Source organism: Pelobates fuscus, chromosome 8 (assembly GCF_036172605.1).
Source record: "Pelobates fuscus isolate aPelFus1 chromosome 8, aPelFus1.pri, whole genome shotgun sequence".
NCBI lineage: Eukaryota > Metazoa > Chordata > Amphibia > Anura > Pelobatidae > Pelobates > Pelobates fuscus.
In genome coordinates this window covers 172,562,630-172,580,739 of record NC_086324.1, presented here as the reverse complement: position 1 = coordinate 172,580,739, position 18,110 = coordinate 172,562,630, and the positions used below count along the sequence as shown (strand labels likewise).

General features: G+C 53.3%; 1 protein-coding gene across 5 annotated transcripts; it reads left to right on the top strand.

Moving 5' to 3' along the window:
* The first annotated feature begins 271 nt into the window (after positions 1-271).
* Positions 272-16,008, top strand: NUDT9 (nudix hydrolase 9). 5 transcript variants are annotated; one of them, XM_063430849.1, is made up of 9 exons: positions 272-429; positions 10,813-10,908; positions 11,385-11,606; positions 12,112-12,207; positions 12,281-12,367; positions 12,446-12,557; positions 14,500-14,643; positions 15,409-15,493; positions 15,594-16,008. In XM_063430849.1, the coding sequence occupies exons 1-9, from the start codon at positions 302-304 to the stop codon at positions 15,737-15,739; spliced, it is 1,116 nt and encodes a 371-aa protein (XP_063286919.1). In that variant the 5' UTR covers positions 272-301; the 3' UTR covers positions 15,740-16,008. The 5 variants fall into 5 exon arrangements, with proteins under 5 accessions (XP_063286919.1, XP_063286920.1, XP_063286922.1 ...); XM_063430852.1 differs by lacking the exon at positions 272-429 and adding an exon at positions 9,566-9,857; XM_063430851.1 differs by lacking the exon at positions 272-429 and adding an exon at positions 10,227-10,336.
* Positions 16,009-18,110: the final 2,102 nt, after the last annotated feature.

Genomic DNA, 18,110 nt, shown 5'->3' with positions numbered 1-18,110 from the left:
TTATAATAATAATAATTATAATAATACTAATACTAATAATATTTATAATAATACAGAATGAATGTTTCCACTGAGCTCTGTGTCTCAGTGTGTGGGTAATGGGATTTCATGTGTCATGCTTCTTGTCAGGACAGACATGTGTTAATAAAGCTTTATTGAAAGCAGAATACACGCGTTTGTTTGTAGCTGTCAGGGGCACCGCCCTATTAGGAGGAGCCGACCAATGAGGTGCATAGTTTCGTTTCTCTGTTTTGAACTGTTGCCATGGGAATGAGGCGCGCGTGTAGTGCGCGTGCGCGGTATGACAGCCCAGCTCGCGGCCAGAGTTCCGCAAGTCTTCGTCAGAGCGGCGCGAGGAGGCTGTGCTGGAATCCGCGTGACCTCTGTCTGCAGAGCAGCCAATCAGGAGCCGCCTTACCTCAGCCCCAGGTAAGACCGCGCGGCTCGGGCTCTGGCTGTGGGATCCACCAATCAGCGCACTGTAGTCTGCTGAGTGACAGCTCTCTGACCAATCATCTGTTAGAGTGGTCTCTCCCACCTGCCCTGTCAGAGGGATCGACCTGGGGGGGGGGGGGGATAGAGGGATCCGCCTCCATGGGGGGGGATAGAGGGATCCGCCTTCATGGGGGGGATAGAGGGATCCGCCTCCATGGGGGGGGGATAGAGGGATCCGCCTCCATGGAGGGGGGGGGATAGAGGGATCCGCCTCCATGGAGGGGGGGGGATAGAGGGATCCGCCTCCATGGGGGGGGGTAGAGGGATCCGCCTCCATGGGGGGGGGGGTAGAGGGATCCGCCTCCATGGGGGGGGGTAGAGGGATCCGCCTCCATGGGTGGGGGGATAGAGGGATCCGCCTCCATGGGGGGGGGTAGAGGGATCCGCCTCCATGGGGGGGGGTAGAGGGATCCGCCTCCATGGGGGGGGGAATAGAGGGGATCCGCCTCCATGGGTGGGGGGGATAGAGGGATCCGCCTCCATGGGGGGGGTAGAAGGATCCGCCTCCATGGGGGGGAATAGAGGGATCCGCCTCCATGGGGGGGGATAGAGGGATCCGCCTCCATGGGTGGGGGGATAGAGGGATCCGCCTCCATGGGTGGGGGGATAGAGGGATCCGCCTCCATGGGTGGGGGGAATAGAGGGATCCGCCTCCATGGGTGGGGGGATAGAGGGATCCGCCTCCATGGGTGGGGGGATAGAGGGATCCGCCTCCATGGGTGGGGGGGATAGAGGGATCCGCCTCCATGGGTGGGGGGGATAGAGGGATCAGCCTCCATGGGTGGGGGGGATAGAGGGATCAGCCTCCATGGGTGGGGGGATAGAGGGATCCGCCTCCATGGGTGGGGGGATAGAGGGATCCGCCTCCATGGGGGGGGTAGAGGGATCCGCCTCCATGGGTGGGGGGATAGAGGGATCCGCCTCCATGGGTGGGGGGATAGAGGGATCCGCCTCCATGGGTGGGGGAATAGAGGGATCCGCCTCCATGGGTGGGGGAATAGAGGGATCCGCCTCCATGGGTGGGGGAATAGAGGGATCCGCCTCCATGGGTGGGGGAATAGAGGGATCCGCCTCCATGGGTGGGGGAATAGAGGGATCCGCCTCCATGGGGGGGGGAATAGAGGGATCCGCCTCCATGGGGGGGAATAGAGGGATCCGCCTCCATGGGGGGGGAATAGAGGGATCCGCCTCCATGGGGGGGGGGGAATAGAGGGATCCGCCTCCATGGGGGGGAATAGAGGGATCCGCCTCCATGGGGGGGGAATAGATGGATCCGCCTCCATGGGGGGGGGAATAGATGGATCTGCCTCCGGGGGGGGATAGATGGATCCGTCTCCATGGAGGGGGGGATAGAGGGATCCGCCTCCATGGGTGGGGGGGATAGAGGGATCCGCCTCCATGGGGGGGGGGTAGAGGGATCCGCCTCCATGGGGGGGGGGATAGAGGGATCCGCCTCCATGGGGGGGGGGATAGAGGGATCCGCCTCCATGGGGGGGGGGATAGAGGGATCCGCCTCCATGGGGGGGGGGATAGAGGGATCCGCCTCCATGGGTGGGGGGGATAGAGGCATCCGCCTCCATGGGTGGGGGGGATAGAGGGATCCGCCTCCATGGGGGGGGGGGTAGAGGGATCCGCCTCCATGGGGGGGGGGTAGAAGGATCCGCCTCCATGGGGGGGAATAGAGGGATCCGCCTCCATGGGGGGGAATAGAGGGATCCGCTTCCATGGGTGGGGGGATAGAGGGATCCGCCTCCATGGGGGGTAGAGGGATCCGCCTCCATGGGGGGGGGGTAGAGGGATCCGCCTCCATGGGTGGGGGGTAGAGGGATCCGCCTCCATGGGTGGGGGGATAGAGGGATCCGCCTCCATGGGTGGGGGGATAGAGGGATCCGCCTCCATGGGTGGGGGGATAGAGGGATCCGCCTCCATGGGGGGGGAATAGAGGGATCCGCCTCCATGGGGGGGAATAGATGGATCCGCCTCCATGGGTGGGGGAATAGATGGATCCGCCTCCATGGGGGGGGGATAGATGGATCCGCCTCCATGGAGGGGGGGATAGATGGATCCGCCTCCATGGAGGGGGGGATAGAGGGATCCGCCTCCATGGGGGGGGGGGAATAGAGGGATCCGCCTCCATGGGGGGGAATAGAGGGATCTGCCTCCATGGGGGGGGAATAGATGGATCCGCCTCCATGGGTGGGGGAATAGATGGATCCGCTTCCGGGGGGGGATAGATGGATCCGTCTCCATCGAGGGTGGGATAGAGGGATCCGCCATGGGTGGGGGGGGATAGAGGGATCCGCCTCCATGGGTGGGGGGGATAGAGGGATCCGCCTCCATGGGTGGGGGGTAGAGGGATCCGCCTCCATGGGGGGGGGAATAGAGGGATCCGCCTCCATGGGGGGGGGGATAGAGGGATCCGCCTCCATGGGGGGGGGATAGAGGGATCCGCCTCCATGGGTGGGGGGGATAGAGGGATCCGCCTCCATGGGTGGGGGGGATAGAGGGATCCGCCTCCATGGGGGGGGGGGGGTAGAAGGATCCGCCTCCATGGGGGGGAATAGAGGGATCCGCCTCCATGGGGGGGAATAGAGGGATCCGCTTCCATGGGTGGGGGGATAGAGGGATCCGCCTCCATGGGGGGGTAGAGGGATCCGCCTCCATGGGGGGGGGGGTAGAGGGATCCGCCTCCATGGGTGGGGGGATAGAGGGATCCGCCTCCATGGGTGGGGGGATAGAGGGATCCGCCTCCATGGGTGGGGGGATAGAGGGATCCGCCTCCATGGGTGGGGGGATAGAGGGATCCGCCTCCATGGGGGGGGAATAGAGGGATCCGCCTCCATGGGGGGGAATAGATGGATCCGCCTCCATGGGTGGGGGAATAGATGGATCCGCCTCCATGGGGGGGGGGATAGATGGATCCGCCTCCATGGGGGGGGGGATAGATGGATCCGCCTCCATGGAGGGGGGGATAGATGGATCCGCCTCCATGGAGGGGGGGATAGAGGGATCCGCCTCCATGGAGTGGGGGATAGAGGGATCCGCCTCCATGGAGGGGGGGATAGAGGGATCCGCCTCCATGGGTGCGGGATAGAGGGATCCGCCTCCATCGGGGGGGGATAGAGGGATCCGCCTCCATCGGGGGGGGGATAGAGGGATCCGCCTCCATCGGGGGGGGATAGAGGGATCGGCCTCCATGGGTGGGGGGATAGAGGGATCGGCCTCCATGGGTGGGGGAATAGAGGGATCGGCCTCCATCGGGGGGGATAGAGGGATCGGCCTCCATGGGCGGGGGGATAGAGGGATCGGCCTCCATGGGCGGGGGGATAGAGGGATCGGCCTCCATCGGGGTGGGGGGATAGAGGGATCCGCCTCCATGGGTGGGGGGAATAGAGGGATCCGCCTCCATGGGTGGGGGGATAGAGGGATCCGCCTCCATGGGTGGGGGGGATAGAGGGATCCGCCTCCATGGGTGGGGGGGATAGAGGGATCCGCCTCCATGGGTGGGGGGATAGAGGGATCAGCCTCCATGGGTGGGGGGATAGAGGGATCCGCCTCCATGGGTGGGGGGATAGAGGGATCCGCCTCCATGGGGGGGGTAGAGGGATCCGCCTCCATGGGTGGGGGGATAGAGGGATCCGCCTCCATGGGTGGGGGGATAGAGGGATCCGCCTCCATGGGTGGGGGAATAGAGGGATCCGCCTCCATGGGTGGGGGAATAGAGGGATCCGCCTCCATGGGTGGGGGAATAGAGGGATCCGCCTCCATGGTGGGGGAATAGAGGGATCCGCCTCCATGGGGGGGGAATAGAGGGATCCGCCTCCATGGGGGGGAATAGAGGGATCCGCCTCCATGGGGGGGGAATAGAGGGATCCGCCTCCATGGGGGGGGAATAGATGGATCCGCCTCCATGGGTGGGGGAATAGATGGATCTGCCTCCGGGGGGGGGATAGATGGATCCGTCTCCATGGAGGGGGGGATAGAGGGATCCGCCTCCATGGGTGGGGGGGATAGAGGGATCCGCCTCCATGGGTGGGGGGGATAGAGGGATCCGTCTCCATGGAGGGGGGGATAGAGGGATCCGCCTCCATGGGTGGGGGGGATAGAGGGATCCGCCTCCATGGGGGGGGAATAGAGGGATCCGCCTCCATGGAGGGGGGGGGGAATAGAGGGATCCGCCTCCATGGGGGGGAATAGAGGGATCCGCCTCCATGGGGGGGGAATAGATGGATCCGCCTCCATGGGTGGGGGAATAGATGGATCTGCTTCCGGGGGGGGATAGATGGATCCGTCTCCATGGAGGGGGGGATAGAGGGATCCGCCTCCATGGGTGGGGGGGATAGAGGGATCCGCCTCCATGGGTGGGGGGATAGAGGGATCCGCCTCCATGGGTGGGGGGATAGAGGGATCCGCCTCCATGGGTGGGGGGATAGAGGGATCCGCCTCCATGGGGGGGGGGGATAGAGGGATCCGCCTCCATGGGGGGGGGTAGAGGGATCCGCCTCCATGGGGGGGAATAGAGGGATCCGCCTCCATGGGGGGGGGATAGAGGGATCCGCCTCCATGGGGGGGGGGATAGAGGGATCCGCCTCAATGGGTGGGGGGGATAGAGGGATCCGCCTCCATGGGTGGGGGGGATAGAGGGATCCGCCTCCATGGGTGGGGGGGATAGAGGGATCCGCCTCCATGGGTGGGGGGGATAGAGGGATCCGCCTCCATGGGTGGGGGGGATAGAGGGATCCGCCTCCATGGGGGGGAATAGAGGGATCCGCCTCCATGGGGGGGAATAGAGGGATCCGCTTCCATGGGTGGGGGGATAGAGGGATCCGCCTCCATGGGGGGTAGAGGGATCCGCCTCCATGGGGGGGGGGGTAGAGGGATCCGCCTCCATGGGTGGGGGGATAGAGGGATCCGCCTCCATGGGTGGGGGGATAGAGGGATCCGCCTCCATGGGTGGGGGGATAGAGGGATCCGCCTCCATGGGTGGGGGGATAGAGGGATCCGCCTCCATGGGGGGGGAATAGAGGGATCCGCCTCCATGGGGGGGAATAGATGGATCCGCCTCCATGGGTGGGGGAATAGATGGATCCGCCTCCATGGGGGGGGGGATAGATGGATCCGCCTCCATGGAGGGGGGGATAGATGGATCCGCCTCCATGGAGGGGGGGATAGAGGGATCCGCCTCCATGGGTGGGGGGGATAGAGGGATCCGCCTCCATGGAGGGGGGGATAGAGGGATCCGCCTCCATGGGTGCGGGATAGAGGGATCCGCCTCCATCGGGGGGGATAGAGGGATCCGCCTCCATCGGGGGGGGGATAGAGGGATCCGCCTCCATCGGGGGGGGGATAGAGGGATCGGCCTCCATGGGTGGGGGGATAGAGGGATCGGCCTCCATGGGCAGGGGGATAGAGGGATCGGCCTCCATGGGCGGGGGGATAGAGGGATCGGCCTCCATCGGGGTGGGGGGATAGAGAGATCGGCCTCCATGGGGGGGGGATAGAGGGATCGGCCTCCATGGGCGGGGGGATAGAGGGATCGGCCTCCATGGGCGGGGGGATAGAGGGATCGGCCTCCATGGGCGGGGGGATAGAGGGATCGGCCTCCATGGGCGGGGGGATAGAGGGATCGGCCTCCATGGGGGGGAATAGAGGGATCGGCCTCCATGGGGGGGAATAGAGGGATCGGCCTCCATGGGGGGGATAGAGCTCCATGGGGGGGGGGGATTAGAGGGATCCGCCTCCATAGGTGAGGGATAGAGCAATCCGCCTCCATGGGGGGGGGGGGTAGAGGGATCCGCCTCCATGGGGGGGGGAATAGAGGAATCCGCCTCCATGGGGGGGGGATAGAGGGATCCGCCTCCATGGGGGGGGGGGGATAGAGGGATCCGCCTCCATGGGGGGGGGGGATAGAGGGATCCGCCTCCATGGGGGGGGGGATAGAGGGATCCGCCTCCATGGGTGGGGGGGATAGAGGGATCCGCCTCCATGGGGGGGGGGGTAGAAGGATCCGCCTCCATGGGGGGGAATAGAGGGATCCGCCTCCATGGGGGGGAATAGAGGGATCCGCTTCCATGGGTGGGGGGATAGAGGGATCCGCCTCCATGGGGGGGTAGAGGGATCCGCCTCCATGGGGGGGGGGGTAGAGGGATCCGCCTCCATGGGTGGGGGGATAGAGGGATCCGCCTCCATGGGTGGGGGGATAGAGGGATCCGCCTCCATGGGTGGGGGGATAGAGGGATCCGCCTCCATGGGTGGGGGGATAGAGGGATCCGCCTCCATGGGGGGGGGAATAGAGGGATCCGCCTCCATGGGGGGAATAGATGGATCCGCCTCCATGGGTGGGGGAATAGATGGATCCGCCTCCATGGGGGGGGGATAGATGGATCCGCCTCCATGGGGGGGGGGGGATAGAGGGATCCGCCTCCATGGGTGGGGGGGATAGAGGGATCCGCCTCCATGGGTGGGGGGGATAGAGGGATCCGCCTCCATGGGGGGGGGTAGAAGGATCCGCCTCCATGGGGGGGAATAGAGGGATCCGCCTCCATGGGGGGGAATAGAGGGATCCGCTTCCATGGGTGGGGGGATAGAGGGATCCGCCTCCATGGGTGGGGGGATAGAGGGATCCGCCTCCATGGGGGGGGGATAGAGGGATCCGCCTCCATGGGTGGGGGGATAGAGGGATCCGCCTCCATGGGTGGGGGGATAGAGGGATCCGCCTCCATGGGTGGGGGGATAGAGGGATCCGCCTCTATGGGGGGGGGAATAGAGGGATCCGCCTCCATGGGGGGGAATAGATGGATCCGCCTCCATGGGTGGGGGAATAGATGGATCCGCCTCCATGGGGGGGGGGATAGATGGATCCGCCTCCATGGAGGGGGGGATAGATGGATCCGCCTCCATGGAGGGGGGGATAGAGGGATTTTTTTGTTAAATTGGAAATAAAATATTGTTTGACTTTTGTATATTGCAACTTTTAAAAAGATTAAAACTCTTAACAATTTTTACATTTACAGTAATTTGTCTTGAATTAACGATAACCTGTTAATTAAGTGTAAGCAGTGTTTAGGAGATACGGTCACAGTATGAGCAGTGTTTAGGAGATACGGTCACAGTATGAGTAGTGTTTAGGAGATACGGTCACAGTATGGGCAGTGTTTAGGCGATAGGGTCACAGTATGAGCAGTGTTTATGGGATACGGTCACAGTGTAAGCAGTCTATAGCAGATACGGTCACAGTGTAAGCCGTGTTTAGGAGATAAGGTCACAGTGTAAGCAGTGTGTAGGTGATACAGGCGTTTCATTCTCCACAATCACAGTACTTTTGGTTACCTTATAAGTATTACAGTGACTCACATTGGTTGAATTGGCACATGAATACACATGTGAGCAGTAACGCCACGTCAAGGCTTCAACCCTTGTTACTGACCATTCACACACACACCATACTTTTCATTCATACACATTCGGTATTCCAGATGTTTTGGACTACACCTCCCATAATGCTGGCAAAGATGTAATTCACAGCATGTGGACTGCCTACGGTTACCTACCTCTGATCACAGTACACAATGTTGAAGTCGCCGTGCAAACAGAAGAAACTTGTCACTTGTCAGATGGCACTTCAATAATACACCCTGGACGCGAGCCTCAAACGTGGACTTCTTCATTCCTCTTTATGTACTTCGTGCCCCATAGGAGAACATGCTTGGCAGAGTTGTGACACACACAAAAATATAATGGTTAGAGTAAAATGGCATAACAGACACCGTGCATGCAGACTTGCGTGCCACATATTTACAGCAGACAGACACAAAGATTGTGAGAGACACACCGTATTAAATATAAGAATTGGGAGTACCATACATACACAATGCACAATGTCACGGAGATTACAGAATTCAGTGACAGACAGTTTTGGTTGCAGATGTGGGGCAGTCCCTCTGGCTGGGGTGCAGTTTCTCATCCACCCCTGGTGAGTGACTAGATAGCTGGGCTTTCTTAGCAAAAAGCAGGCCATGGCGTCTGAGATTTCTGAAACAAAATGATTTGTAGTCAAACCAGGGCTGTACACATATAACACACAGGCCCCACAAACTGCTCAGCACAGCCCCCCCCCCCCCCCCCCCCCACATCTAACGCACAACCCCCCCACATCTAACGCACAGCCCCCTAATACACAGCACAGACAGCCCCAATATACAGCACAGACCGCCCCATACTGCACATACCCCCCCAATACTGTCCAGACCCCCCCAATACTGCACAGTCCCCCCCAATACTGTCCAGACCCCCCCAATACTGTCCAGTCCCCCCCAATACAGCACAGCCCCCCCAATACAGCAAAGTTCCCCCCAATACTGTCCAGACCCCCCCAATACTGCACAGTCCCCCCCAATACTGTCCAGTCCCCCCCCAATACAGCACAGCCCCCCCAATACAGCAAAGTTCCCCCCAATACTGTCCAGAACCCCCCCCCCCCCCATACTGCAAGTTACCCCCATACAGCACAGTCCCCCCTGATGGCTGAGAGTGTTGGGAGCGAGGCTTACCTGAGAGATGTCAGAATGCAGACACCGCGCATGCGCACTCGGGGTAGGAGATTTCTTAGCAGAAGATATGGCCATCAGATTTCTATACCCCCTCAGTGCGCATGCGCGGTGTCCGAGGCTGTCCTGGCTGGGTGGCGCGTGCGCAGTGTGGGGCAGGGAGATCGAATGAATATTCGGCAGAATCGATCTCCCTGCCCGCTGGTGCGCACGCGCGCTGTCCCATTAGATGTCCTACCTCCCCCCCCTTGTGGCTCCAAGCGCAGGCGCAGTGTGTTCTTCGCGCATGCGCAGTACGCGTCCTCATCTCTTTACCGTGATAAAAAAATAATCCTACCTGTTCTCTGCTCCTCCTTCTCCTGCTCCGAAACGTCAGGTCCGGTGCGGCTCCGTCACATCCGGTGCGGCCGCGTCACTTCCGGTATAGAAATCTGACGAGGTATAGTATTCTGACAGAACACCGGCATGAAAAGCATTGGTTTCATTTTTTATTACATGTAAATGGGACACTCCACAAACCTAAAGCAGTTTAGCTTGCTGAACCGCTTTGTGTGTCCTCTGTTTTTCATTTTAGAAAAAATGTAGATTTCAATAGAAGTTGGCTCTTTTATAAATGAACCTGGTTATAACCCTCCCCCCAGCTGCCAGTCAGAAATCTGGTCCTGTTACTTCCTGGTTTGTTTAGCTCAGTGTTACTTCCTGGTTTGTTTCACTCAGTGGAGATAAACTCAAGAGGCAGCAGTTGCCCAGAGCACCTGCCTTGCAAAGACTTCTCATTGAGCTGCTGTGATTGGACAGACACCGGAAGCCTGGGCGGTGGGTACTGATTTCTATTTATTTTATAAATAATTTGATGTGACAATATGGAGATTGTACATCCTGCTGGGTAACACAAGTCATGTCAGAGATTGATCCTAGGATATAGCTAGAATGTGCAGCCACATAGGGAAAATCAGAATGTGTCACCTTTCTCTAATGATTATATGGGGGTTTCTAGACTAACTACAAGATGCCGTTTCCCCGGAATGTGTGTATTTTGGGCTTCACCTGTATGCCGCTCCAGTGCTGAAATTCTCACAGTATGAATGACAGAAACATTAACCCCTTAAGGACCAAACTTCTGGAATAAAAGGGAATCATGACATGTCCTTAAGGGGTTAATAGGGCTTCAGTCATCAAACGCCAATAATTGATGCATTGCAACCACAAATATATACCCTGACTTTATCCCCCAGACCACCATGCGGAGTGACTGCCCCTAGTGTTAGTATGGCATGCCATCGCCTCAGGCCCGAGTAAGTGATGGCTGCTTTGAACCATTGAGTTTAGGTTTAGCAGGAAATATGGTAGGAACGAATAACTTAGCCGTATTACCCTATGCCATTGTTTGGTAATAAATAAAACTGTTGTGTGCTGGAACAGATCATGGGATAGCCGTGTGTGAGGGGTAACATTATTTATTTTAGGCCCCTCCGGTCAGCCTGGCACCCAGCCTTTCTTCAATAGAAGCATTGGGAAACTGCAGGTCGTTAATTCATTATATAAATGATATAAGACTTCGTTATTATACCATAAGCTTGCCATTGTCACTGGTTATTTATAGAGGATCTTACACACCTTTGAAATAGATATCTGTTCTTGTGCCCGTACCAAGCAAGAAATGGGCAGACTGGCGCTTCTTAAAGGCGAACTAATTGTATGTTTATAATGTTACCGTGTAACGTCATATCGTAGCTGGAGTGATCGCTAGACATGTGCATGTATGTTGAAGGAGCAGAGTCGGCTGCTTGGCCATGAGGATGAGGCGGGGCCTGACTTGCGCAGTTACTACAGTCACCATCACCGCTGCGCTAGCTGCCATGGGAAGGTGCGGACGTCTTGGCAATCACTTGCTGATGCATCGCTTGCCCTCATTGCTTAACATCTGGCTTTATAAATGTGTTGCCCTGCTGTGTTTAATAAGAATACTAAAAAAAAAAAAAAAAAAAGTGTTTTTTTTTTTAAAGTAAGATGTGTGTTCCTGTTTGGACACACTGTTAGATAACTCATCTATAGAAGAAGCTGGAAGCTCCTGTCCACCATAACTGCACCAGGATTTACTTTATATCTGGCTCGTTGTTCACACATACTCAGTGTTAATTATTAAATTACTCATGTGTTGGAGATTAATGCTTTAATTAAGGCTAAAATCGAGCCTCCGCAGACTGCTTAGGCCGTGTCTGTAGCATGCGTGCTTTCTGTGTTATTTTGACCCTTTCCTTTCCCCGTAGCTGTGCTTTATGTGTGACTTATTAATGATTGTAACGATGGTAAGAGTGTCCCATTTTATCCTACCCCCTGCAGCATCCTGTCCTCTTATTGGTTCCATACATCCAATTCTTGCCATTCCACCATGGCTGCGCATGTCAAGGCGTTAACGTCTCCATACCCAGGATCCCAGGTTAATCGGTGGCCAGTCCCTTCAGAAAAGGTCAGCTGGTCCATAGAATGGCCAGAGTATAAACCTGTTGAGTACACTGCCCCCTCTGTGCTCGCTCAGCCCCCCTGGGCAGACCCTCCACTCAGGTGAGAGACATTCTTTGCTGCAGTCTCTCTGTTTCCATGTTCCTTGTGAGTTCTACCTTTGCCCTCGTTGTGCGCCCGGTGTTTTATACATGCCCTTTGTACCCACCTTTTTATATCTTCATTCTGTGTCCACCTTTCAATAACCGCAGAAAGTAAACCCCCTTCAAATACCTCTTTCTACCAACCCTTCTATATCTTTATTTCTATATGACCGGCTCTTTATAGCCCTATTCCGTGCCCACTTTTGTACATTATAATTTTAGTTATACTGTATTTTAACCCCATTTGTAGCTTTCTGAATCTTCACCCTGTGCCCCCACTTTTATATCCTCATCCTGTAGCCATCTTTGTACATATTCACTTTGTAATCACCATTCCATATTCTCATTACTTATTTTCAATTTCCTAATTCCGAATCCCCCTTTCCTACCCTGTGCCCATCTTTGTATATTGTGACCTCCCTTCTAATTCCTCATCCTGAGCCATTTGTCAATATTCTCCACAGTGATGGCAAGTTCTCTCCACAATTCAATACCCTTGATGGAAAGGTGCAGAGAGAGAGTTTAGAAGGAACCTATCACACAGAGAATGGGGCGCCACGGTGAGTGTAGACAAAACAGGGCTCTGGGCTTTTACCCTGATCTGTGTAATATGTGTTGCTTTGTGTTTCGTAGGAACCCTGCAGGGCGTACAGGGATAATAGGAAGGGGCCTACTGGGAAGATGGGGACCCAACCACGCAGGTGACCCCATCATAACAAGGTGTGGCCTTTAGTTGTTTACATACTCCCTGTCCAGTCTGCCGCTCCATTCGCCCTCCATAACTCTCTTGTCCTTTAGGTGGAAGCGTGATGCCGCTGGTCAGAGAGTGGCCGACCCTGGCTCTGGCAAGCCCATCCTCCAGTTTGTAGCCATACAGAGGAAGGACTGTGGGCAGTGGGCAATCCCAGGGGTAAGTGCACCTAAACCCACTATTTCCTGTGACTCTGTGCCTTATCACCACATGTGACCACAGTTCTTCCAGTCCCTTGGCATCACGCTAAGTCTGTCCGCCATCCGTCTGTCTCTCTCCCTTTCTTCTATACAATGTTAGGACTGCTTTATGTAGCCACCAGCTAGTGCCAAGTAATATAGGTTCAGTTTAACAAACCCATACAACACGCTGCTCTGATAGAACTGGATATGTCTGTACACACGCTGCTCTGATAGAACTGGATATGTCTGTACACACGCTGCTCTGATAGAACTGGATATGTCTGTACACACACTGCTCTGATAGAACTGGATATGTCTGTACACACACTGCTCTGATAGAACTGGATATGTCTGTACACACACTGCTCTGATAGAACTGGATATGTCTGTACACACACTGCTCTGATAGAACTGGATATGTCTGTACACACACTGCTCTGATAGAACTGGATGTGTCTGTACACACACTGCTCTGATAGAACTGGATATGTCTGTACACACGCTGCTCTGATAGAACTGGATATGTCTGTACACACACTGCTCTGATAGAACTGGATATGTCTGTACACACACTGCTCTGATAGAACTGGATATGTCTGTACACACACTGCTCTGATAGAACTGGATATGTCTGTACACACACTGCTCTGATAGAACTGGATATGTCTGTACACACACTGCTCTGATAGAACTGGATATGTCTGTACACACACTGCTCTGATAGAACTGGATGTGTCTGTACACACACTGCTCTGATAGAACTGGATATGTCTGTACACACGCTGCTCTGATAGAACTGGATATGTCTGTACACACACTGCTCTGATAGAACTGGATATGTCTGTACACACACTGCTCTGATAGAACTGGATATGTCTGTACACACGCTGCTCTGATAGAACTGGATATGTCTGTACACACGCTGCTCTGATAGAACTGGATATGTCTGTACACACACTGCTCTGATAGAACTGGATATGTCTGTACACACACTGCTCTGATAGAACTGGATGTCTGTACACACACTGCTCTGATAGAACTGGATATGTCTGTACACACACTGCTCTGATAGAACTGGATATGTCTGTACACACGCTGTTCTGATAGAACTGGATGTCTGTACACACACTGCTCTGATAGAACTGGATATGTCTGTACACACACTGCTCTGATAGAACTGGATGTGTCTGTACACACGCTGCTCTGATAGAACTGGATATGTCTGTACACACACTGCTCTGATAGAACTGGATATGTCTGTACACACGCTGTTCTGATAGAACTGGATATGTCTGTACACACGCTGCTCTGATAGAACTGGATATGTCTGTACACACTCTGCTCTGATAGAACTGGATATGTCTGTACACACACTGCTCTGATAGAACTGGATATGTCTGTACACACACTGCTCTGATAGAACTGGATATGTCTGTACACACACTGCTCTGATAGAACTGGATGTCTGTACACACACTGCTCTGATAGAACTGGATATGTCTGTACACACACTGCTCTGATAGAACTGGATGTGTCTGTACACACACTGCTCTGATAGAACTGGATGTGTCTGTACACACGCTGCTCTGATAGAACTGGATATGTCTGTACACACACTGCTCTGATAGAACTGGATATGTCTGTACACACACTGCTCTGATAGAACTGGATATGTCTGTACACACACTGCTCTGATAGAACTGGATATGTCTGTACACACACTGCTCTGATAGAACTGGATATGTCTGTACACACACTGCTCTGATAGAACTGGATATGTCTGTACACACGCTGTTCTGATCTAAACTGGATATGTCTGTACACACGCTGTTCTGATCTAAACTGGATATGTCCATATACACACACTGCACAGGTCTTAGAGCATTCACAGCCTGAGCTGTGTGTTTCCTGTCTCTCAGGGCATGGTGGATCCCGGTGAGCTGGTGACGGCTACACTTCGCAGGGAATTCTGCGAGGAGGCTCTCAACTCTCTGGAGAAAGAAGGAGACGAGAAAGAGACAAAGGACAAAATCCAGACTCTATTCTCTCAAAAATCGTTACCGGTAGGAAGTGCAATATTATCCTATATGTACGATCTGACAGATTAATATCCAATATATCGCTCCTCACTTCATTCAGGAATTGTGTTAAGATTAGCCACAGAAACACATTTTAACCAAAAGGAACCGTGCAGTTTAAGAATTGTACCAGTTTCCAAATGTATACAAACAGATTGGTTTACATTTTAGCCATCCAGAACTGTTTACATTTAAATGGTGCAGCTTGCTCAAACACGTTGTTCAAGTCTGTCCATCTACATCCTCACTTGAACTGGCAAATAGATTGTGTCCCGGGCGCGCTGAGACTTGTGATCACATCAGAGCAATTCCATCTGTTTCTATAACGATGGTCTGTATGTGGGATCGCTTGTCATGTTTTCCCAGTGACTGTATTCCCAGCCCAGCAATGTGGGAGCTAACCAGAAACGTGATTTTCTCAAGATAGTTGTAGGACAATAGATTGCACTGCTCCTCGCCAGCTATAACCGAAACTAAGCACCGCTTGTCAACATTCCTTTATATTTGTTTTGTTACTGAGTTCATCCCTTGTTCTCACTTCGGTTTTGGTTTTATTTCAAAAAGAAGCTGTACTTTAATCATCTCCCTCTTTAGTTTTATCCCAGGGATAAGAGATGTCCCCAGGAAACCTACCGATTCATATAAGGCAGGTTTCCCTGCTATGCTATGTGTAACCCGTGCGCAGCTCTGACTGATCAGAGAACATGCCAGATATCCACTACCCTCCATTATGTGTGTCCTCTGTCACAGGTGTATAAAGGCTATGTAGATGATCCCCGTAACACGGATAATTCTTGGATGGAGACTCAGGCTGTTAATTATCATGATGAAACAGGTGAGGCACGGAGCAAAGTCTAATTAATTCTTCCTTTTTTTTTTTTTTTTGTTGCTATGATTGTACTCACTAACGTGTCTTTGTCTGTGTCCCCCGAAAGGTGATTTGCTGGACTTGCTGCCGCTCCAGGCTGGTGACGATGCAGGGAAGGTGCAGTGGGTGGATGTAAGCAGTAGTTGCAGCCTGTATGCCAGTCATTCCAATTTTATCAAGCTGGTAGCAGAGAAGCATGATGCCAACTGGTAGGAGAAGAGCCTGACACTCCCATCAGACAAGCCGCACTATTCCTGCACTAAATGACTGCGTACACGCTGTGTGTTCGTCTGTTACACTCTGGTTGCTGCCTGGTGGACATTCCTTGGCTTTGTGAGAAAGCTCAGCCCTAGACGGTGTGGGCCCTGCCCTTGGAGTGGTTATTCTGTATAAAAGCATTTAATGGCTGTACTTGGCAGGATTTGAAGGATTTCTTTTATAACCTTTGGAATATGACATGTAATAAAAGAATAATTCAAACATTTCTGTGTGCACAGTATTCTGCTCTGCTATTCCTTGTATTCCTCTCCCTACGTGTCATTCTACTACTCCAGCACGTCGCTACACACTCTACTAAACCAGCATATCTTTACTCCCACCGATATTCTATCATGACAAATCGTTACTACACACCACTCTACTACTCCATCTTCTCACTACACACCATTCTACTACTCCATCTTCTCACTACACACCATTCTACTACTCCATCTTCTCACTACACACCACTCTACTACTCCATCTTCTCACTACACACCACTCTACTACTCCATCTTCTCACTACACACCACTCTACTACTCCATCTTCTCACTACACACCATTCTACTACTCCATCTTCTCACTACACACCACTCTACTACTCCATCTTCTCACCTCACACCACTCTACTACTCCATCTTCTCACTACACACCACTCTACTACTCCATCTTCTCACACCACTCTACTACTCCATCTTCTCACTACACACCATTCTACTACTCCATCTTCTCACTACACACCATTCTACTACTCCATCTTCTCACTACACACCATTCTACTACTCCATCTTCTCACTACACACCATTCTACTACTCCATCTTCTCACTACACACCATTCTACTACTCCATCTTCTCACCTCACACCATTCTACTACTCCATCTTCTCACAACACACCACTCTACTACTCCATCTTCTCACTACACACCACTCTACTACTCCATCTTCTCACTACACACCACTCTACTACTCCATCTAACCACTACACACCACTCTACTACTCCATCTAACCACTACACACCACTCTACTACTCCATCTTCTCACTACACACCACTCTACTACTCCATCTTCTCACTACACACCACTCTACTACTCCATCTTCTCACACCACTCTACTACTCCATCTTCTCACACCACTCTACTACTCCATCTTCTCACACCACTCTACTACTCCATCATCTCACACCACTCTACTACTCCATCTTCTCACCTCACACCATTCTACTACTCCATCTTCTCACTACACACCATTCTACTACTCCATCTTCTCACTACACACCTTTCTACTACTCCATCTTCTCACTACACACCACTCTACTACTCCATCTTCTCACTACACACCATTCTACTACTCCATCTTCTCACTACACACCATTCTACTACTCCATCTTCTCACTACACACCATTCTACTACTCCATCTTCTCACTACACACCATTCTACTACTCCATCTTCTCACCTCACACCATTCTACTACTCCATCTTCTCACCTCACACCATTCTACTACTCCATCTTCTCACAACACACCACTCTACTACTCCATCTTCTCACTACACACCACTCTACTACTCACTACACACCACTCTACTACTCCATCTAACCACTACACACCACTCTACTACTCCATCTTCTCACTACACACCACTCTACTACTCCATCTTCTCACTACACACCACTCTACTACTCCATCTTCTCACCTCACACCACTCTACTACTCCATCTTCTCACCTCACACCACTCTACTACTCCATCATCTCACACCACTCTACTACTCCATCTTCTCACCTCACACCATTCTACTCCTCCATCTTTTCATTACACACCACTCTACTACTCCATCTTTTCATTACACACCACTCTACTACTCCATCTTCTCACTACACACCACTCTACTACTCCATCTTCTCACTACACACCACTCTACTACTCCATCTTCTCACTACACACCACTTTACTACTCCATCTTACCCCTAGACACCACTCTACTACTCCAGCCTGATATTAATTGCCCCTGTACTATTTCTTGATATCCATCCAGTCAGTCTCTTCCTCTGTACCCGTATACAGCTACACACCACTGTGCAACTACTTTTAACTGCCCTACTATTCCACCCACTACTCCAGTATTCACTTACACATCACTCTGCACCCAACTACTATTCCTGCATTCCCCAGTCTGTCTTTCCTGTGTGGCTAACTCTGCTATTCTAGCAATTAACCCTGTCACTAGCTTTTACTGCTATTCCTGTATTAGATTTATGTTGTTGTTGTTGTTATTATCGCCATTTATATAGCGCCAACAGATTCCGTAGCGCGATTTAACTA

Excerpts from the sequence above, each read along its gene's own strand:
- NUDT9 (XM_063430849.1), top strand. The coding sequence starts at position 302 with ATGACAGCCCAGCTCGCGGCCAGAGTTCCGCAAGTCTTCGTCAGAGCG. Across the intron at positions 10,909-11,384 it reads GCGCTAGCTGCCATGGGAAG|CATCCTGTCCTCTTATTGGT; the intron begins GTGCGGACGTCT and ends TACCCCCTGCAG. Across the intron at positions 15,494-15,593 it reads TAATTATCATGATGAAACAG|GTGATTTGCTGGACTTGCTG; the intron begins GTGAGGCACGGA and ends GTCCCCCGAAAG.